The sequence below is a fragment of the Coffea arabica genome, chromosome 8e, assembly GCF_036785885.1.
Source record: "Coffea arabica cultivar ET-39 chromosome 8e, Coffea Arabica ET-39 HiFi, whole genome shotgun sequence".
NCBI lineage: Eukaryota > Viridiplantae > Streptophyta > Magnoliopsida > Gentianales > Rubiaceae > Coffea > Coffea arabica.
In genome coordinates, this window is record NC_092324.1 from 46,743,289 (window position 1) to 46,766,553 (window position 23,265).

At 41.5% G+C, this 23,265-nt stretch overlaps 2 protein-coding genes and 1 pseudogene across 2 annotated transcripts; 1 reads left to right on the forward strand and 2 right to left on the reverse strand.

Moving 5' to 3' along the window:
* The first annotated feature begins 515 nt into the window (after positions 1-515).
* On the forward strand, positions 516-4,118 carry LOC113704921 (uncharacterized). Its single transcript, XM_027226786.2, has 4 exons — positions 516-1,356; positions 3,027-3,098; positions 3,664-3,807; positions 3,955-4,118. Exons 1-4 carry the CDS (start codon positions 516-518, stop codon positions 4,116-4,118), a joined length of 1,221 nt encoding a protein of 406 aa, XP_027082587.2.
* Positions 4,119-6,999: 2,881 nt separating this feature from the next.
* Positions 7,000-10,222, reverse strand: LOC113720791 (probable dolichyl-diphosphooligosaccharide--protein glycosyltransferase subunit 3B; annotated as a pseudogene).
* An 8,882-nt stretch (positions 10,223-19,104) lies between these two features.
* Positions 19,105-20,568, reverse strand: LOC113704923 (uncharacterized). Its single transcript, XM_027226788.1, has one exon. It carries the CDS (start codon positions 20,566-20,568, stop codon positions 19,105-19,107), a length of 1,464 nt encoding a protein of 487 aa, XP_027082589.1.
* Positions 20,569-23,265: the final 2,697 nt, after the last annotated feature.

Below are 23,265 nucleotides of genomic sequence, written 5' to 3' on the forward strand. Positions count from 1 at the left end.
AGCAACCTGCAGAATATATCCACATCAAAGGCTAGCCAGAAAATAGATGATTAGTACGTTCATAATTTCTTTGAGTTAGACTAATAGTACCCTATTGTGTACAAATATATATATATATATATATATACACATACATACATACCGATCTTGTAGATCTATCGGTCCAAATTTTGCCACATCTTTAAATACTTGAGTTGGTAAAATGGTGTGTTAAATTTTGAACCACCAAACCTATATACACTCGATCTACCTAAGTGTTTGCTCTAGACTACAGTCGTATTCATTCCCAAAGTCACCCCAACTAGAGAAGTCAACTTGGGGGAAGGGAAATTTATTTTTAAAAAGAAAAAAAGAGAGAGAGTCGGAAAAAGTGAAAAATTGATCAAAATTCAGCGGAAAAGGTTTTTTAAAGCAAAGTTTGGATAACTGAGAGAGGTAAATGCTAAAATGTATTACACGCGGTCACATAATTCCAAAACAATGACGATATATAGAGGTTGCAACAGAATGGACGAATGATAATATATCGCCGATTAGGACTATTGATTGATCATATAGGTCCGGTCGATATGAAGAAACACTACTTTTACTTGTTCCCTCTTGCAGTACTTGTTTTGCTGCACCATCTAATGATGACCGGCTGCACAGCCATGAAAAGATTAAGTTTAGGCACTGATCAATCTGCTCTTTTAGCCCTGAAAGCCCATATCACTTCAGGACAGCAAGAATTCTTGCCAAAAAACTGGTCTTCTGCAGCTGCTGCATCCTCTGTCTGTGACTGGATAGGAGTCCAGTGCAGCTCTCGACACCAAAGAGTGACTGCTTTAAATATTTCAAACATGGGACTCACCGGCACAATACCTCCGGATTTGGGAAACCTCTCCTTTCTTGTTTCTCTTGATCTGAGAAATAACTCCTTCCACGGAAATCTGCCCGAAGAGTTGTCACGTCTATGCCGCCTGAGGTTCGTCAGGTTAACCACTAACAACTTCACTGGAGAGATTCCAATGTGGTTTGGTCACTTCCCAGAACTCCAGTTCTTGTTTCTGGACGGCAATGGTTTTAGTGGTTTTATTCCTTCTTCTATATCCAACTTGTCAAGAGTGGAAAAGTTAGATCTAAGCGACAATTTCCTGGAAGGAAATATTCCAGAAAAGATAGGAAATCTTTCAGCCCTCAAATTGCTGACTTTTTATCGGAATTATTTAGCTGGTCAAATACCATTGAGCTTATGCAAGATTTCTCAACTTCAATCGCTAGACTTGTCATCCAACAGGTTTAGCGGGCACATACCTAAAGAAATTGGAAATCTGGAGAAGCTTACGTATTTATCCCTCGTGACTAACAACTTCACAGGTAATGCTTTTGCTTTGCCTTTTTGCATACCAAACCGCAATTAATGGTCATTTTTCCCTGTTTGGCACTGGGATTCAACACTATTTACTGTTTTACCAGCTTGGCATGGATGGCTGGTTTTTTTTTTTTTTTTTTTAAAAACAATTTACTATTGTAACACCTCTGCTTCTTTATTCCAGAAAATTAAAAGCATAATTACCAAACTTCCAAAGGTGACATGATCAGCGACTGCAATATCATGAACCATTTGCAGGTTATTATTAATTTGAGTTAAAGAGACAAAATTATGTCAAATAGGAAGCAAAATATGAACGCATCAGTTGGAAAAAGGTAAAGAAAAATTTAATCCCAGATAACATGAATTGGCTCGCATGGGGAAATTAGAGTAATTGACGAAGAATGTTAGATATGCTATAGCTTCTTGGAGAGAGTTCATCTTACAACACCATAGAATGGAATTTGGTAGTTGAATGGGGGCATGTCAAAGCTTGAAAAGCTACAAAGGCAAACTATATATATATATATGAAAGTAGTTATTTTAATTAGAGTTGTTTCTCACTCCTATGTGGCATGTCTAATTGAAGAGAATTAATGGGTTATGGGTCATTTGGGTTTTATCCATATTGAATATTATATTATATGTTTAAAAATTATCCCTAATTTAAAAATAACTTTAAAAATGACTAATCTTATCTTAATGATATCTAAAATAACTTTAAAAAATAACTAATTTTATGTTAATGATATATGTTTTCTATCAAATTATTACATAGAACTATAGTAAAACATTTTCAAATCACAATTATTAAAATCTTACATATTTCATAAATTACTTCCTTTTACCACCATATTGTTGATTATTATTCAAATTGTTCATCATCTCTTCCCTTAATTGTGAATTAACTTAGTGCAAAAAAAAAATTAACTATTACACCGACAGATTTACCAATATTGTTGATATATTGATGAAAAAAAGTTGATTGCTGGATCTTTTCTAGGTTCATGGTTATTATATGAATATATACTTCTAGTGTGATATAAATTATCTGAAAAGTTGATATAATTAAATGTAAATATATACTACTAGGTTCAAGGTCATTATAAAAATTTAAATTATCTAAAAGAATATTTATAAAAAAGAACATCTATTAAGTTTTTGACATAGAATACATTATTTGATGTATATTATCATATTATAGTGAAAGTATATAAATAAATTTTTAAAAATTAGTAAATAAGTGAACATTTAGAATACATTAAGTTTTTAAAGTTAATATGAATGAAAATTTAGAATTTTTGTTAATTTTTGTATTTAAATTATTCATATTTTTATAAATTCACAATAAATAAAAAAGACCGTGCTAAGACACGGGTAAATTTCTTGTTTAAAATCTAATTTCTGTGGGCAGCCTGCCGTCTCTACATCCAGCCCCTTTCGCGTGTCCCTTCCATCTCCTCTTCTTCTTTTTTTTTTTTTTAATTTTTTCAAAAGGAGAATTGACCAAAGTTTCCTTGACTTCGTCCCTCTACCAAAGTTTCTTCTTTACTCCAAAAGCTTGAATCGCCAACACAAATTTCCACTTGTTAGTTACATTTCGATGAAGTAAGACATTTTTCAATATATCTCTGAAATGAATATGATTAATTCTGTCTTTATGTAAAATTTTTAGGTGTAATTCCCCGAGAGATTGGCAAACTGCATGGTTTGAAGGTTCTCGTGTTGGGGCGTAACAACTTGACAGGTAATCAGGTCTATGAATAGCTTCACCACTACTTATGGTCTATTTACAATAATGCAACTAGAAAATATTTGGAGTAAGTTCTAGGTGAAATGATATTGAATGTCCATAAACTTCATTAGATACTCCTACTTACTATGGAAAACAGCCACCAAAAAAAAAAAATAAAAGTTATGAAGGTATCAATTACAATCTAATTATGTTGATTCGTCCAAACCCGCATACTAATAACCCCTTCCCCCCCATTAATTTTGAATAGATTTAAATGGGTATTCAATTAAATCCATTTAATTGGTGAATAATGGGTTGACTCGACTCACTCATTTATATCCATTTAAAAATAATTATACAATTCAACTCAACTTTTAGTGAGTGTTAAGCAAATAAATTTAAATTTCTTACGAATCTAATCAATAAAATACCGTTATTTTTTTTCAAACAACATGTTAAAAAATAGAGAAAAAAGAGTAGAATTTTAAGTGACTCATAAATGGATAATTGGGTATACCTAGATCCATTTATTTAATGGGTATAAATCTACTAGGCTACCTGTGTGTGTGATTGGCAGGTACGATCCCACGAGAGATAGGCAATCTGCAAAACCTGCAAGGGCTCAATCTGGAATGGAATCAAATCACGGGAAGCATTCCAAAAGAAATCGGAAATTTGACGATGCTTACTGGGCTCTACTTCGCCAACAACTCCTTGGCAGGTAAATACATTTTTTGGTGAAGTAGATCGAAATCTGTTAACTAAACGCTTACATCCATTCAATTTTTTTTTTTAAAATTATTTATGCTTCCTTTGAAAATGAATTTTTGATAGATATGCTTCCTTTGAAAATGAATCTGCTACGCAGGTACAATACCACCAGAGATGGGTAACCTTTACCAACTCGAGAATCTTCAGTTACCTTATAATGGATTGATTGGCTCCATTCCCCATGGCATCTTCAACCTCTCAGCATTGCGGAGGATTGCACTTTCATCTAATCTTCACTACAAGAATTTTGGTCTTCAATGACAACTACTTTTCGTCACAAAAAAGCAAAAAGTCGTCACTGATGACTTTTATTGACAACATTTCGGTTGTCACAGAGTCGTCACTGAATCTCCGTCGGTAAAAGTATACAGTGACGACTTTAAAGTCGTCAGTGAATAAAAACTTTTTTATGACAAGATATGTTGTCAATAAAAGCTACAAATTTAGTGACGACATGCTTTCTTGTCAATGATGCATGAAGCAACATAGTCAGTGTATATATTAATTAGTGACAACTTTGTTGTCAATAAACCCCTTATCAACTGTGACAACAACTTCTTATCAATGAATAGTTTTGATTCAGTGACAACAACAATTGTCAATAAAGACAACCTGCTTGAGAAATGCTACTCATTTACAACACCTTGCAATGTGTAGTTTGATGATTTTCCTACTACAATAATATCTAAAAAATGAAAACATCAGCAATGTTTAATAAATAACAAACGTAGACACCCGTTACAATAGGAAATGCCATAATAACATATTAAATATTCAAATGTCATAAATAAGTGCAACATCACACTACAAATAGTTTGATAAGTTTCAATAGAGCAAATTTTGCCATATAAGTCAAGGCTACACTAAAAAACAATTCCAAGTCCCAAAACATTTTCCGTGCTACCGAAACATTTTCTAAACTTAAGATAGCACTATAACCATAGTTTTTGAGTCGACACGTAAGCCGTACTGCTAATCTTCCAAACCTCTAAAATGAGCAATATATCTGCAATAAAATAGTAAAGTTATTAGTAGATGATAGAAAAATTAAAACAAGGAAAATTAGTTAAGGAGTCACCAAAAAATAAAGTGAATCATTTGTTTTAAGTCTCATCTAGATAGTGGCTATACAAAGAGTAGAAAAAGAGACATTATATGGGTAGTTCGGAAACAGAGTCTACTAGAGGATGGAAGTTTAATAACATTCATTAAGAGCCAAGGATTATATGGGCAGAATTGTTCCACTTCTTTATTTTAATATTAAGATGTCAAAGGACAGCAACAAACGATTCCACATTTATGAGAAACAACTTTGCAAACTTCACTGTGTTTTAGACCAAAAGTAGTCTTTGAAGCTTTGAATGTCATAGGATTTCATATATCTAAAAATATGTAACTATACATAAGGTCTAATAAACAAGAAAAAGCAGCCTTATCACCTACCAAGCACTTTTGAGGCTTGATACTACAAGTTAATATTGTCACCTACCAAGCACTTTTGAAGGATACTAATTTGTCCATTACTTGAGACATGAATCCAACTACTGCCTACAAGAATAGTGAATCAGCATATACAGCAACAAGATAAAAAGCAAGTCCAAGCACCGTACACATGATTGCAAGTTGGCTAATTGAAGAGACAAATTGGATATCCTAATAGCTGGAAGCTATAAGAGCTACACCTAGAGCCAAAAAGTCAAACTTTATCCGAGTCCATGTTAATAGTAACCTGTGGACTTATTGCCAGAATAATTACTTTTAAGACTCCAACAGTGGCAGGGGGAGAGAAAGTGCTACTACAAGAAGCAGAAACATATTCAAAACTATCATCTTTTAACTAAAGTGAGTTAGCAACTAGTGTTCATTAAGCACATTTGTCAATATCATAATTATGCAGACACAATACTTTGGTTAGGATACACAGGAATGTCAAAGCCATTATTTACAAGTGACAAATCACATACAACAAATTGTAGTGACCAAACTTGTAATTCATTGTTTGAAAACCACAAATTGATTACCAAAAAACATGAAACAGTAATCATTTTCAAGATTTTTGAGACTTTAGGCAGGCAAAAGCAAGCCCTGAGTCTTAAATACGTTTGGAATTTTTTTAATCTAGTTTTTCATTTTCTTGCCTGTACTCTGCTACCAATGGAACGCATTGCAAATTCCAGTAGTTCAAAGAAGTAGTACAACATACATGACTAATTTGTGCTGTGACATCTGCCAAAGATTGTCTTCATGACACGATTTTGTGCATTGACAGAATGATTTAGACTCATGCAGGACATATTTGCTTCATTTCGAATGTCTTTCCCTTGTTTTTCTGTCTTTAGTTTAGATAGAATCAGGATATCAACTAGCTTCACACTCAATTTTGTATCGCAAGTGGAGATTCTTCACCAAGATTCTACTCATTCTAAAGCACTTACCAAAAGATACTTCATATGAATTAAATATACATCATCAAAGCAGCCATTCAATCGAATTACTTGCCGCATGGGAAGTTTCTACTTCAATTTTAGCAGAGTCAATAGCACTTCAGAATGGATATTGCTTCAGAAAAATTAACACAGTAGAAGCAGAAAATGCAATAAACTTTAGAGATTCTTATGCAACCCAGCAAGTATTAACCATAAAACAGATAGAAGGCATTCATTCAAATTACTTGCTGCATGTGAAGTTTCTCCTTCAATTTTAATAGAGTCAATAGCACTTCAGAACAGAAATTGCTTCAGAAAAATTTGCACAGTAGAAGCAGGAAATGCAATAAACTTCAGAGGTTTTTACGCAACTCAACAAGTATTAACTGCACAACAGATAGAAATGAGACGTAATGTCAAAGTACTTACCACTTTCAACTCCATCAATCCATCAAATGGCTGATAAGTTGCTATTCCACTAATACTCATGTCCTGTCCCAATATTGATTCCTTGGCATTCTCTGCTAGCCATTCTTGAACCAAATCTAGTGACAACTGGTACAATAAACAAAAAAAATCTTACAAGTAATTACACTCCATCCTTAAACTTAAAATCAGCATATAAACAAAAGCGAACATTTAAGTGCAACTATATATTGTTATTAATGAAAAATTCTGATTCAATGATAACTCTTTATCACCATGAAAATTGAAAATTTTCCTACAACAATTATATCTATAAATGGAAAAAAATGACAATGATTTATAATTAGCAAATGAATGCATCCATTGCATTACGAAATGTCAAAATATCATATAAGCATTCAAATATCATAATGAAGTTCAACAACACCCTATAGCCAAGGTTGCCAAATTTGTCAAATCTGGGACAACTTTTAAGAAGAAAGCCAAGAAGATCCGGACCAAAGTTACCTTCCATCGTCCTAAGACATTGAAAAAGGACGGGAACCCGAAGTACCCACGCATCAGTGCTCCTCCTAGGAATAAGTTGGACCATTATCAGATTCTCAAATATCCTTTGACTACTGAATCTGCCATGAAAAAGATTGAAGATAACAATACCATGGTATTCATAGTTGACATCCGTGCTGATAAGAAGAAAATCAAAGATGCAGTGAAGAAGATGTACGACATACAGATCAAGAAAGTGAACACTATGATCAGGCCTGATGGAACAAAGAAAGCATATGTTCGGTTGACTCCAGACTACGATGCTTTGGATGTGGCAAACAAGATTGGAATAATATAAACGAATTTAGTCATTGTTTTGTTCCGATAAAAGATACTGTCTTTTAAGTGTGACAATTTGCTAGGCTGTTTTGTCGTGAAAAAAAAATACCAAATTTCAACACAAGGGGGAATTTTTAACATCAGACAAAATTTCACTAAACCTTGCCATTTCCCAATTTCACTATATCTCTTGTAGTTCGGTTGCTTAGCTAAAATTTGCAATCCAATAAGAACCTCAATAATTAAAGCTGGACATTCAAAATCAGCCCCAAAGAAAATCAAAATCAGGCCCAAACTAATGCACCAAATTAGCTCAAGAAATAAGTACTGCTATTAAACTTCAGCCTCAAAGGAATAATATAACAAGTTGATAAGGCAACAAGCACTACTATAACAAGTACTGATATAAGTACTGCTATGAACAATATAACCAGTTGATAAGACGATAAGCACAACACTAAAGGAAAAGCAACTTCAGTTCACTTGCTTAGCTAAAACATTCAAATAAACTAAACTAAACTAAACCAAAACAATCCAAACTAATGCACCACAGAGGATACAAGGTGTCAAGTATGATAACCAAAGTAATGTCGATCATGATATAAGGTGTCAAGTAGGAGCAATGTGTACCAACATAACTAGAATGTTTCTTTGCCATTTAAAAGCAAAAAACAACTTTCTTGTTCTAGATCTCTGAAATTACTTTTGCTGTTTGTCATGGTGTATTAATTCCATAGAAAACCAGCACCCCTTAATATTGTATTCCAATCAAACTAGTAAGTTAGGCAAGTGGCGGGACATTGCAAAACATTCACAATGAAATTTACTTCAAGAATGGCACCAAAAATGGGAACCATTCATGTGAAAAGAAAAGGTATTACCTCAAGGAATGCCTTCAAAACCCACATAAAAGTTAGTATTATTACTCCGTTAACAGAAAATCCAACCTACATCCAGCAAAAAGTTTGTGATTATATAGTATAAAATAATGCTATATGGAGAACAAACTACCATGTAAGACATGAAACTTAAATTCCAGGAAAGCAAGCAAAACAGATTTTACAAAGTACTTATTCTTACTCGAACTAGAAAACTACCATAAAGATCACCGTTGTGCAAGTTGATTGAGAATTACTTATATCACAAATAATATAGCAGTATCCTCTTGCACTAAGCTCTAGCACTCAAGCATCATCCTCTCTAGTCTAATTACTGAGTACGTAGTATAGCCTTTTAAAATGTTATGGAATTGTGAATCAAATTCTTCCAACTCCTGAAGAAACACCCACTACCAACTGCAAATGCCAACTTATAGCTCTAGTTCATAATTTGGCATGTGATTTGCAATTTGGCCGCAGGTTTACCATTCAAAATTGCACCTTTCCTCATTTAGTCGGAAACTTATCTCAACGCCATATCTACATGTGAAAGAAGATCTAGAACAGATACCATAGAAAACGAGAAAACAAGTGATTGCTATGCTTATTACAAGCATTTCACCAAGACAACACCAAAAAGATACATAAATCACTGCCAATTACATGATTCAATTTTTTTAGCAACAGTTGCAAATACAGAATATGAGCACAAAAGCAAAATAAAAGGTACATTGTTAATTTACACCAAAAATAAAACGTCAATTTTCCTTATCTGAAACACTAACAAAAACTAACACGGTAGAACAAACTAAAATCAAGAAACCAGAAATGCGACAAGAATGCCAACAAAAATCATCTGAACAGCCCAGGAGGAAATAAACATCACCAACCTCTGAGCATTCCTATTCCTCACATAGACAATAACATGAGTAACAAAAGCCAGCAACAATCCCACCACAGTGTACAAGAACCCAACCGCGAACCCTTTAGCTCCCAATTGCATCCCGGACCCCCTGATAAAAGAAAACCAACTTCCCAGGGTCATTCCTATCAACCAAAAACATGGGTATTTTCCTAATTATGTTATGCATTGAACCGGAGACACTGAAAAAGTAGACAAAAATCTCTCCGGTCATCCAAATACTCTTATTGTGCAAAAGGGTGTTCCCATAAATCACTTTTTTCACCAAGAATGGAGCCGAAATCAGAATAACAGCAATGAGAAACATCAATTGCTTCTTAGAAATCAAAGAGGGGCGATCAATTGGCCCAATGCTCAGCTTCGTTTTGGCCTTGACAAATTCAGCCATGGATTCGGCGAGCCTCGAGAAATCTGATGCATTTATCTGGACGGAGTCTTTCTTGACATCGGTGTGGGGCAGAGAATTTACTCCGAAAAGGGCGAAAAAGGACTGGAATTCTTGAAATTCGATGTCGAAGAAGAAGAGTTTTGAGTGAGAAGTTGGAGGGTTGTTGGCTAAAAAGGATTTAGAGACGAGGGAGAACTCGGATTTGAGAGAAGGGAGGGAGAGTTCGGGTTTGGAGTGGAGTTGTTGGGCGTCGAAGAAGACGAGGAAAGCACAGGGACGATGAGTTGGAATGGATAGAATCCGTTTGAGGGAATCAGTGAGATGGATAACGCCGCCTTTGGGGGACTGGGATTGGAGGGATTCGAGCTGCAAGAGCAAATCCGAACTGGGGTCTTGAGAATTGGTGGAGATCGGGAGGAGGGTGATGAGGAAGAGGATGATGAAGATTGGGGCTTTTGTGAAGGCCATTTTGCAACCTACTATAAGTTAATGTCCGTCTAAATTCTTTTTTGGGCGAAAAGGAAAAAAATTGGTGGTAAAAAAATGGTGGGAAAACGAAAACTTTTCCTGATGAATTGACGTGGGCAAAAGTAGAAAAATATGTTTAAAGTAGCATTGCCTTTTGAAGGATATTTGCCTGACGAATTGCCTTTTAATGCTATAGTATTATTCTTTATTTTTTAGCAAAAAATAAAAATTTTCATCAACATAGGTGGCAAAATTTGTTAATTTCATATAATTGAAAATGTACTTTTATAATTTGCTAATATTTTATACTAATTTCTTATAATTGCAGCACTAAAGAACATTATTGCAGCAAGCGGGATTCTGTGTTTTTTCTATTTCAAGGTTAGCTCGCATGCGGGTTAATGTTATATTTGAGCGCGAGAAGAAAAAATTGGTAATTAGGCTCTTTGGGCATTATAAGTAAATATTTAAATTAATGGCAGTTTTATTACATCAATATTATTGTATTATCATTATTATGATTATTGTATTATTTCTTATGCAAATATAACATTTAATTATTTAAATTTGATTTTATTTTTACAATTTATAAAATTTTTATCACTTATATAATATTTTTAAAACCCTAATACATCTAAATTTGATTTTATTTTTCAAATTTATAAGATTTTTATTTAAAAAAATGGGATACGGATAAGATATCCGGTTGGTTCGATTTGCATAGGTGCATATGAGAATATCCGAATACTCTTTAAACCCGCATGCGGGTTTAAGGAGATTATGGCAACTCTCTGACACACTAGTTACCCATCCAACTTGTGTGTAACTAAAATATATTTAAATAATATATTTCATATTTTTGTTATTTAGAGTTTAACAAAACATTAATATTGGGTAGATTTGAGGGATATGCATAATTTTGCATATTTGTAGGAATATTAGAAAATGGAAAATTTGGGTAAATTCCCAAATTTTGGAGGTAAGGTGCAATCCAAGAACTAAAACAGTCATTTATAAAACCTTAACAGTAATAAGGTGCAAACCAAAACTGCAATCCAAGAGTAATATCATTACAAATTTCATAACCATACATTAAATAAATAGAAATGCAATCCAATACTATCCAAAACACAAAATGTCTTGGGTATAATAGTAATTTTGCATTATATGATGTCAGCAATTGGGTCCCAAGTTCTGCCAGGGGAGGTCAGTGTAATTGTGGAAACCTCAGGGGAGGTCAGTGAAATTGTCAGAAACCTCAGGGGAGGTTTCTGAAATTATCCCTTTTTAATATTGTCAATTGCTAGTTTTTAATAGTTTTGTGAAAATATTGATAATGGTTGAGAAAATTTTGTTACATTACTGCAAGTAATAAATGTGCTTTTGTTCTTTTTCAAACATTTATTTTAATGTTTAATTTTGTTTAAAACTATTGTACTAGTATAGATTTGCAAGACAAAACTTAAGTTCTCAATAGTTAAAAAATTCATTACAGAGAAAACACAAAGTAGTAGTTGCAAAATGTGTATAAATTACAGATATTTTAATGTGTATAAATTACAGTTTATTTTAATGTTTAATTTTGTTTGAAACTATTTTACTAGTTTAGATTTGCAAGACATAGATTTATGGGTAATTTTTTTTTTTTTTTGCTTTCACATATTTAATTTATGTTAAATACAAAACCTACCAGTTTCCCTTTCAAAAAAATATTAGTGCAACACTTTTTGAATTTTACTTACAAACATTTATGTATTTAACATAAATTAAATGATTCAGAGTGAAATGCCCATAAAGAGCAGAATATTTGTTCATGTAATGGAGGAAACCCACAAAGAGTTGGTACTTTATGGGTCATTTCTTTTTTAAAAAAAATTTAATTTATGTTGAAAAGATAACCTGCCAGTTTTCGTTTTGTAAGAAATCAGTGTAACACTTTTTGAATTTTACTTACAAACATTTATAAATTTATCATAAATTATATGTTTGAAAGTAAAATACCCATAAAAAGTTGGTACTTTGAATAGATAATGCTCATTTGCCCATAAACTACACTCTCTGAAGGCTATTTTGTTAATTACTTTGTAGTACTTTGTTATTCCTTTGCTAATACTACTTGGCATGTAGTACAAAAGATAAATCTGGCATAAATTTCTTATTCCATTGATAAAAAGACCTGCCTGCCTTATAACTATTGTAATGAAAGATATATCTTTAGAGTTTATAACAAATTATTACTTAAGTTTGAGAAAATTATAAAATATTTATGCATAGTTTATCAAGATACCATTCGCAATTTCCTAATAAAAAAATAGGGGCTAAATTGTAAAAGTTAGGGTGCCATAATAGAAATAATAAAATTGGTGTATTACATATGGGGGTTAAATTGTAAAAGTTAGAGTGCCATAATAGAATTAATGAAATTGGTGAATTACATATGGGGCTAAATTACAAAAGTTAGGGAGTAATAATAGAATTAAAGAAATCGGTGTACTACATATGGAGCTAAATTGTAAAAGTTAAGGTATCATAATGGAATTAATGGAATTTTTTACAACATTTGGGGCTAAATCGCAAAAGTTAGGGTGACACAGTAGAATTAATGAAAGTGACTTAAAAATAATTACTTTAAACAGTGACAATTAATTCTTGTCACTAAATCCGAATCGGTAGAGTGACAGTGACGATATTAGAAGTTGTCACTATAGAGATCATTTTAGTGACAACTTTTTCAAGGTCGTCACTGAAGACTTAGTTGCTTTGAGCAATTATGACAACTTTTCTTGTCGTCACTAAACAACCACGTTTTGTGACGACTTTTGTCGTCACTAAAAAATGTTGTCACTAATGACCATATTTCTTGCAGTGTAGTTTGTGACGAAAATAACGGGTCGTCACTAAACATTTGGTTGCTTTGATGCAATTGTGACAACTTTAGGTGTCGCGACTAAAGAAGCTCCTTTTGTGACGACTTATTGTCATCACTACAAAATGTTGTCACTAATAACTTTTTTTTTCGTGATCAGTGACGACAACAAAAAGTCGTCCGTAAATAACTTAAATTAATATTTAAGTAACTATGACTAGTTTAATAAATCATCAAATTTTAAAAAAAAATTAAATTAATATTGAGGCTCACAATTAAATAAAGTCATAGTTAATAAATCATCAAATTTAAAAAAAATAAATTAATATTGAGGTTCACAATTAAATAAATGCATTAGAGATGTTCAAGTTAGTGATGATACTTATGTTGTCACTAACTACACTATAGTTTTATTGACAAAAATTGGTCGTCAATAAACATAAACAGTGACAACAACGAAAAGTTGTCAAAGAAAGTGGTAGAATTACTGACAACTTTTATCAAGTCGTCACTATCGCAAAACTCGTGCCTTCCAAGTCCCATGGCGCGAAGTAGTTTTGTGACGACAATTAAAAGTTGTCACTGAAAACTCAGTTGCTTTGAGTCAATTGTGACAACCTTCAAAGTCGTGACTAAACAACCTCATTTTGTGACGACTTTTTGTCGTCACAAAGAAATGTTGTCACTAATGACCTTTTTTCTTGTAGTGTATTACAGATCTGTAGGCTGTTGCTCATCTTCAAAGGCCTACAGAATCTACTCACCACAAAGTGTTGGAGGAGAGTACACAAACAATCTCTGATCTTCAAAAAATAACCACCTTGGAATTGACAGCTACTAAGAAGTTTGATAGGGCTGAGGCGCGTAGAACGCTCTCTTTAAGACGATACGCGCCCCTACGGTGTTTTTCAAACCGATGCAGAAGGTCTAGCGCGCCGCCTCCAGGATACAACAGCCCAACTCTATAGTTGTTACTTCTCTTTCATCTGCACAACCAAGAGAAGCAGAAGCTTCCCAATATCTTTCTTTGCCCAAAGAAAACAAAATGAAGGAAAAAGAAATGAATGTGAGGAGGATAGTATTTTAGAGTGATTTTTTGTTGTGAGAAGAAGTGTATAAAATCCTTTTGAGAACTCCACTATTTATAGGCTACAAAATCTTAAGTAAAAGAAAAACTAATGTGTAACAGTTTTTCATATTAAAATGTAGTTAATAGGTAGAATTTGTAACCTAAAGAGTTAATTCACATTTGAATGGGTTATAAAGACTTATTCAAATAATCCTTTTGTAACTCCCACAATAATACATAAAGTCTTATTCAAAATTCTTTTGTAACTCCCACAATACCAAATAATTCTTTGTAACTTGAAGAGGTGATTTTTTGTGGGTAGATAGACCGACCTAAATCAGTCCTCTCTGAGATGAGGTGGTGTACCTTTGCTTGTCCGAAATGGATGGCGGGGCTTCTCCCCTGAAATCACTCCGACGATTAAGTTAGTATGAGAACGAGAAAGATAATTGTATATGAGAATGAACAGTCTGCTTACTTGTTGGGAGTGTGTGGGGTATTTATAGGGTGAGAGTGGAGGGCAGGATGGAGGTCTTATGCCGGTGGGACCCATGCCCTGCCATTACGGCTCTGCTCCCTGTCAGATGGCCTGACCCTGACACTGTAGCCGCCTGGACAGGATGACGAGGAGTCCTTTGCAGTAGTCATTAAGTGCGACAGTGCTTTTCAGATAAAGCACTGATCCCGGATGATGTCAGATGTCTTGGCATCATCAGCGTGCAGCTGAGGTGGAGTTGCCGAGGTCACCTACACGGTATACTGGGGATGTGGCCGAGCTTAGGGGGTATGCCCAAGGGCACGGATGAGCTCCGATGAGGGACGAGGTGAGTTCACCTCGGACATGCGGGGTCGCCGAGGTGAGCACCCTCAATAAGCCCCCCAAGCCTCGGTAGCTCCGGGCCAGGGAGGTACCAAGGCTTCCTTGGGCCGAAGTCGTAAAGAGTCGGAGTGCCGAAACTGCTCCGAGAAATGCAGGGACGTGACACGTGGGCAGGTCAGCTGATAGGACGTGGTCACTGGTAACCGTCGCGTCGTGAAATAGTGGGACGTTTCGTGCAGAGGGTGTCAGCTGAAAGGACGGGGCATTAATGAGGAGAGAGGGAGGCACGGCGTTTTGAATTCGAACGTGGCCGTCCTTTCGCATTTTTGCCGCCTCTTCGGGTTCCCCCCAAACCCTTATAAATAGGGGGGGTCCCCCTCACCGCACTTCTCACACCTTTCATTTTCATCCGAGACCTGCCAAGTTCGTGAGCGTAGCCGAGATCAGTCTAGTAGCCGAGGTCAGAGCCGAGATCAGAGCCGAGGTCATCAACTTCGTCCAATTCCGTAGGCAATAGTAAGTATCCCTCTTCTTTCTTATCTCGTCTTTCACCCATGGCCAAAACGGCTAAGACCCATAAAGAGACCGTGACTCCGAACTACCAGACCGAGGTGAGGCCGGATCCTGGGGAAGAAGCGACGACGTCCAGCTCGGAAGGGTCGACCCCGAGTTCTGAGAAGGGATCGACCGAGGCGGGAGCCAGCGAGGTAGCCTCGGAGTTGGAGTCGTCCGAGATGAGCGAGGGCGGTTCCGAGGTGGGCTATAACGAAGAGCTCGGCGTCGAAATACCACACGACGAGGACGTACTGGAGCCTGTCGCTCCCAAGGACACAGCCAACATCGACTTCGGCAAAATGTCGAAGTTCAGAAGTTGCATCGGAAGAGATAGGGCCGTGAAGGTGATAAACAAGTACCCTTTCCGGTCGGGGTACGAGATTATACAGCCCGGGGCGGATGACTCAGCCGAAAAGCCCCCCTTGGGCATGGTGGCCATCTATGTCCAACAGTTAGAGGCCGGGCTGAGGATGCCCACGTCGAGGTTCTTCAGAGACTTGCTTCGTCACTTCTTCGTGAGGATTACCCAGCTCACCCCGAACGCGATCCGCATCATTGTAGGGTTCGAGATGCTGTACCGACATCAGGAGGTGACTCCCTCTGTCGACCTCTTCCGCCGATGCTATACCCTCAAGGTGCACGGGACAGATAAGGGATGGTTTTATGTTGGCAATCGGAATAATGCCATTCCGAAGTTGGTGATTGGTTCTCCCAGCTCGATCAAGAATTGGAAGCGCGACTTCTTCTTTGTGTTCGAAGTGGACTTCCCCAGGGGCTTCTGGTGGAGGCCAATTAAGGCGAAGGCCAACGCCCCCGCAGGGGATGCCGAGGAGGAGGCCTTCCAGAAGCTGATGGGGTCAGGACTTCGGATATACAGTCTGGACTACCCCGAAGCCGTGCTGGTTGACGGGGGAATCAGCCGAGGTTTGCTCAGTCCTGACAAAACTCCCTTCACCTCCACCAAACTTAAGATTCCTTGTAATTTTCTTTAATAACTTTGCTTTCACTTCGGCTAAGGCATATGATAATATTTGTTTCTTGTGCAGTGACTAAACTGTCCGACCTCGTCGTATCGGGCTCATCCGAGGTGGCCAAGAGGAAGAAGAGGAAGAGCTCTGACGAGACATCGGCACCTCCGCCAAAGAAGAAATCTCAAGGACAAGCTGCCAAGACCTCGGCGGCTAAAAGCACTCCCACCACGGCTGGCCAAAGCAGCTCGGCCACCGCAGCTACGAGGTCCACCTCGTCCGTGCCAGAGGGGGTGCCCCTTGGAGTCATCACGGCACTTCCACCTCCTCATAGCCGAGGCAAGCAGTTGAAACCCCCGGCCGACGCAGTCTCGGGGACCTCGTTATGGAATCGTTTCCATAGCCCCCCGGTGTTTTCCGGGGAGGAGAAGACACACCCCAACGGGCACTGGTGTCCGAACTGGAAGCTTTCGGTCAACGACAGGTGCAGCCATCCTCGGGTTGCCCAAGAGCTAGTAATGCACTCCCCCCTGTCAAGGGATTTGGAGTTTATGAAGAAGCTGTCCCCGGCCGAGATGGTTCAAAGCCTCATGGTGAGCACAGCTTCCACCTCAGCCTTTGTGGCCGAGATGACACACCGGTACTGTGCTCTGGTCGAGGAGCAGGACACCGGCAAGCTGCAAAATCAGATCTCCAAGTTGGAGAAGAAATTGGCGGTGTCCGAGTCTGAGAAGGCCGAGCTTCAAAGACAGCTTAAGGAGGCCGAAGCTAAGGGTGAGGAGGCTGAGGTTACAATGAATAGTCTCAGATCGGCCCTCGAAAAAGAGCAGAAGAGGGGGGACGAGGTGAAGAAGTCTCATGAGCAAGCCCTCAACAGTGTTGGGGCCTCGGCAGTGGACGCATTTCGGAGGTCCGAGGCCTTCACCAAGGATCTCGGCCAACTGCTCACACCAAACTTCATGTTCGGCTTCACGTCGGGTGTGGACGCGGCCGCAGCCCACCTCTCCTCCGAAGCCTTGGAGTCGTTGAAAGACAATGCCAGCTACAATGAGGACTCCAAGGAGTTGTGCGACCGGATGGCCGAGGGCCTCCACGCCGGAAGGAACTTGGCCAAAGTCCAAAACGAGTTCAACAAGTGGCTGTCCGAACTCGACGAAGTGTTCGAGGAGGGTGAAGAAGCTGGGGAAGACGAAGCCGGAGGGGACATCGGCGAAGAGCATGGAGAAGAACTTCACCCCGGCGGAGGAGAGTCCGGAGAGAAGGCTGCCCAGGAGGGAGCCGAGACGGGGAATGGAGCCAAGACGGGGGTCTAGGCTCGTGGGCTTTAAAGGGGTGGCCGAGGTGAAGAGTGCTTAGTAGCATTCCGACCTCGGCCTTGTATTTTTTGTAACGCTCTTTTCTGTTGAATGAAAGCCTATTTCTTTTCATCTCAGCACTTTAATTTCTCGCTTTGACTTCGTCCCTTGCTTGTCCCCCTTTCTTTTTTAATAGCGTAATACCGATGTTGAAAAATAACATAAGATCCGAAGTCACAACTTGATTAAAAATTCAAGCATAATACAATTTGAGATTCTCGACGTGCCAAGACCTCGGCACTAATGAGCCGTCTCGGTAACTAAGTTTACAATATCGTTTAAGGTCAGACTCCACAACTCGGTAAGGGCCTTCCCATTTCGGGCATAGTTTCCCTTGCGGTGCAGCTCGGCTGACTGAGTTTTTCCTCAGAACCAAGTCTCCAGGCTGGAATCTACGGTGTCTGACGCGGGCATTGTAATAGTGTGCCAGTGTGTTCTTGTAGGAAGCTATCCGGGCTGAGGCGAGGTCCCTTCGCTCATCGACGAGGTCGAGATCCAACGGCCTCTCTTCGTCATTCACCTCGGCTTCATAGGCTGCTAACCGAGGGCTAGGGGTAAGGATCTCCGCAGGGATGACAGCCTCGGCTCCGTATGTCAAAGAGAAGGGGGTCTCTTGCGTGGCTGACCTCGGCGTGGTCCGATAAGACCAAAGGACACTGGGGAGTTCTTCGACCCAAGATGTTCCAGCTCGGTGTAGTCGGGTCTTGAGGCCATGCAAGAGAGTTCGGTTGAAGTTTTCTGCTTGACCGTTGGCCTGGGGGTGGCCCACCGAAGTGAAGTGTTGTTTGATGCTGAGGTTCTCGCACCAAGTCTTAAATGGGTTCTCGGCAAACTGTCTCCCATTGTCCGAGATGATGATCTGAGGTATGCCGAAGCGGCAGACGATGCATTTCCAAAAGAATTTTTGAATTGCCAGCCCAGTGATGGTCCTTAGAGGCTCGGCCTCAACCCACTTGGTGAAGTAATCCACAGCGGTTACCAGGAAGGTATAACCCCCGACGGTTCTGGGAAAAGGACCTATGATGTCTGTCCCCCATTGCTCAAACGACCAAGGTGAAGTGATGGGAATCATGAAGTTTGCGGGCTGGTGGTGCTCGGGTGCGTGAACTTGGCAGGAAGTACAGCCGAGAACGAGGTCCTGGGCGTCTTACCGAACTGAAGGCCAGAAATATCCAAGAAGCAAAGCCTTCTTGGCTAGCATTCTGTGGCCGACGTGAGCTCCACACAAGCCCTCGTGGATCTCGTGGAGGACGTGGCATCCCGTCTCGGGAGTGACACACCTCAGCCAGGGGCCGAGGTATGAGCGTTTGTACAGCTCTCCATTGCGGAGAGCGTACCGAGCCGCCTTGCGTTGTATTTTTCTCGCCTCGGCTCGGTCTTCGGGGAGGGCTCCGTGACCCAGAAAAGGATGAACAGGGTCATCCAGGTTTCTTCAGAGTGCACGGGGCAGGCCACCTCTTCCACGTATCCTGGTTCACTCAGGACTTCCACTAAGACAGTTTTGTTGAGGTCAGAGAATGACGTAGAAGCCAGCCGGGATAAGGCATCGGCTCGCTTATTCTGGGACCGGGGTATTCTTTGGATTTCGAAGGACTCGAAGTACCCGGTGAGTTGGTGAACTTTGGAGAGGTACCGTTGCATGGTCTCACCCTTGGCCTCGTATTCACCAAGAACTTGGCGTACAACGAGTTGGGAGTCACTGCGGACGTGGATTTGCTGGGCGCCGAGCCTGCGGGCCAGTTGGAGTCCAGCAATCAAGGCCTCGTACTCGGCTTCGTTATTGGTGGCTGGGAAGCCAAAGCGGAGGGCGTAAGAGCACACTTCTCCCTGAGGTCCTTCCAGGAGCACTCCAGCTCCGCTGCCATCCCCATTAGAGGATCCATCTACATACAATGTCCACAGGGATGGGGTGCTCACCTCGGCAAAGGCAGAGGTGGACTCTGGACCTTTCGTGAAGGTGAGCTCGGCCAAGAAGTCGGCTAAGCCTTGAGCTTTTATGGCGGTGCGCGGCTCATACGACAGGTCGTACTCCCCTAACTCGACGGCCCACTTTGTGAGGCGCCCGGAGGCCTCGGGTCGAACCAGTATCTGTCGGAGAGGCTGGTCAGTCCTGAGGGATATGGGGTGAGCCAAGAAATAGGGTTTCAGCCGCCGAGCGGCGTGGACTAGCCCCAGCACCAGTTTTTCCACTTGAGTGTATCGAGTCTCCGGCCCTCGGAGAGCTCGGCTGACGTAGTAGACGGGCACTTGGGTGCCCTCATCCCGGATAAGAACAGCGCTGACAGCCTCGTCGGCTGCGGAGAGGTAGAGGTAGAGCTTCTCCTCGGGCCGAGGTGAAGCAAGAGTTGGTAGGTGATGGAGGTATTGCTTCAGTTTGTCGAAAGCAGCCTGGCACTCTTCCGTCCAGGCAAACTGGTCAGCCTTCTTGAGCACCTTAAAGAAGGGCAGAGCTTTCTCAGCTGATTCAGCGCGGCCAGGCGTCCATTCAGCCGTTGGACTTCTCGGATATTCCGAGGTGGAGACATGTCCTGAATGGCCTTGACCTTGTCGGGGTTGGCCTCGATTCCCCGGTGGGAAACCAGATACCCTAAAAATTTTCCCGAGGTGACGCCGAAGACGCATTTCTTGGGATTCAGCTTCATTCTCGAGTCTCGCAGGACACCGAAGACTTCCCTCACATCTGACAGAAAGGATGAAGTGGCGAGACTTTTGTGATGAGGATGTCATCCGCATAGGCCTCCACATTGCGGCCGATCTGATTCTTGAAGAGTCGGTTGATCAGCCTTTGGTAGGTCGCCCGGGCGTTCTTTAGCCCGAAGGGCATGGTAGTGTAACAATAGGTACCTCGGTCGGTGTAGAACGCCGTTTTCTCTTGGTCCTCCTCACTCATTCCTTTTTAATGATACCCATTGAAGGCATCTAGGAAGCAGAGGACTTCATACCCCATCGCCGTGTCGACGAGGGCGTCTATCCTCGGCAGAGGATAGCAATCTTTGGGGCAGGCCTTGTTGAGGTCGGTGAAATCTATACACATTCTCCATCCACCGGTGTCCTTTTTGACCATGACTGGATTGGACAGCCAGGTGGGATATTGGACCTCGTGGATCATTTTGGCCGACAAGAGCTTGTCGACCTCATCCGATATGGCCTGGCTACGTTCGGGGCAGAAGTGCCTTCGCTTCTGTCGCACAGGTCGGGCCTGTGGGTCAACGTTGAGTTGGTGAGTCATGAGCTCGGGTGGCACTCCGACCACTTCATCCGCGGACCACGCGAAGACGTCACGGTGGTCTTTGATCAGGGAGATCATTTCTTCTTTCAGGGGTGAGGGGAGTCCATCCCCTACTTGGACCACTTGGTCAGGTTTCGCTTCATCCAAGACCACCAGTTCCACCTCATCCCCGGGCTCCAGCCTCTTGGGCTCTCCTGCCTTCTGAGGGTCGATGCAGTCTATGGAGAGGACCGCTGGCCTCTTTTCTTCTGACCTCGGTGAGGGTCGGGGTGTGACTGCTGCTTGAATGGTGGCGAGGTAGCACTCCCGGGCGGCGCCCACATCACTGCTCACCTCGGCCACCCCCACAGGTGTTGGGAATTTAAAGTTCAGGTGGTAGGTGGAGTATACGGCTCTCAAGGCATTGAGCGTGGGTCGGCCTATCAGCATATTGTAGAGGGAGTCTGCTTTGACCACCGCAAAACTGACAGGCACAGTTCGGCAGCGTGGATGACGCCCGATTGTTACCATCAGTGTCAACATGCCCTCCGGGTGGACGACGTGTCCCCCGAATCCCACGAGGGGAGTTCTGACAGGAGTGAGTTGCTCCCTGGTCAGTTTCAAACTTTCGAAAGTTCGGTAGTACAAGACGTCTACCGAGCTTCCGGGGTCAACGTAGACCTTTTTGACTATGTAGTTGTTGGTGAGGACTTCAATCACAAGAGTCTCGTGATTGCTGGAGGCCGCAGGGACGGGGTCAGCGGGGCCATAGGTGATGACCTCGGACAGCCGAGAGCTCGGCTCGGCCACCTCCATCTCGGCCTGGCGGTAGGTCCGCTTCCGGGAGTTCTGGCTGTCTCCTCCCATTGATCCTCCCGCGATGGTGTTGATCACCCCAGCGATGTTGGGGCCGTAGCCCGGTGATCCATCGCGTGGAGGCTGCTTGTCCTCCCTACGGTCTTCGGGACCCCGGCAATGCATGTTCGTGTCCCGTCGGTCGTCTCGGCGGGGGCCCCGGTTCTCCCGGTGGGAGACGCTTCGGTTGAAGCCTCCATCCTTGCGGACGAATTGCTTCAGGTATCCTTGCCGGATCAAATTTTCGATCTCTCGCTTCAGATCATTACAGTCTTCGGTCTCGTGCCCAACATCCCGATGATAGGCACAATAGAGGTTTGAGTTCCTCTTATCTCTCCTCCCCGGAATTTCGGGAGGGTTGCGGCCGAGGTGATTCTACCTCATCACAGCCAGGACATGGGTCCGGCTCGAATTGAGGGGTGTCAGCTCGGCGTCCGAGGTGGACGACCTGCCTTTTACGATTCGATCGAAGACACTCCGACGGTCTCGGAGTTGGTTTGAAGTGCCACTTGGGCCTTGTTCACCTCGGCCTGTGTCTTTCCTTCTCCGGGGATCTTGCCCCGTACGAGAGGCTTGGGCTTCTCGTTTCATGCGATTTAAATCTTCACTTCGGATTCCCTGGTCCACTCTTTCCCAGAGCTCCCGAAGTGTATGGGGGTACTGCCGATGGATTTCGGTGTTGAAGATCCCTGCCACTAACCCATTGGTGAAGGCAGCGATAGTTACCTGCTCGTTCTGGTCAGGTATCTGTACATTTTCCTCGTTGAACCTTTGGGCGTATGAGCGAAGTGACTCGCCCTGACCCTGTTGCAGGTTCAAGAGGTAAGCTGAAGTCTTTGTTATTGGTCGAGACGACACAAAGCGATGGATGAACCGATCTATCAGTTCATCCAGGGAGGAAATACACCCCGGTTCTAAACTCCAGAACCACTTTCGGGCAGTCCCATGCAAGAAGATGGGGAAAGCTCGACAAATCACGGCGTCAGGGACACAGTAGAGGCGGAAAGCGGAGATGAAGGCGCGGAGGTGATCCTCGGGGTCGCCTCGGCCGTCATAGGTGTGTAAGTTTGGAAGCTTAAAGTTTGGGGGCACCATCTCCCCATTGATGTCATCAGTGAAGGGCGGAGCCCTCATGTAATCAGAAGCTAGGACCCCGGGGCGCCGAGGTGGGTTCTCAGCTCACTTCCCTAGCAGTCCCCGGGAAAACGCCTTGGAGATGGAGGCTATTTTAGAGGTTGCCTTGGAGGAGGCGCGCCTAGAGGTACTCCGAGAGAGACACCCCTCATCGGAGTCCTCACCTGAGGGCACTTCAGGAGACTTCGTCGGTCTCCTCTTGGAAGATTCGACTTTTTCTTTCCCCTGCCTTTTGAGGTATCTTC

Coding starts and splice junctions, on each gene's coding strand:
- LOC113704923 (XM_027226788.1), bottom strand. CDS start 20,568: ATGTGGAGGCCTATGCGGATGACATCCTCATCACAAAAGTCTCGCCAC.
- LOC113704921 (XM_027226786.2), top strand. CDS start 516: ATGATAATATATCGCCGATTAGGACTATTGATTGATCATATAGGTCCG. Junction 1,357..3,026: donor CGTGACTAACAACTTCACAG/GTAATGCTTTTG, acceptor TAAAATTTTTAG/GTGTAATTCCCCGAGAGATT. Junction 3,099..3,663: donor GGGGCGTAACAACTTGACAG/GTAATCAGGTCT, acceptor TGTGATTGGCAG/GTACGATCCCACGAGAGATA.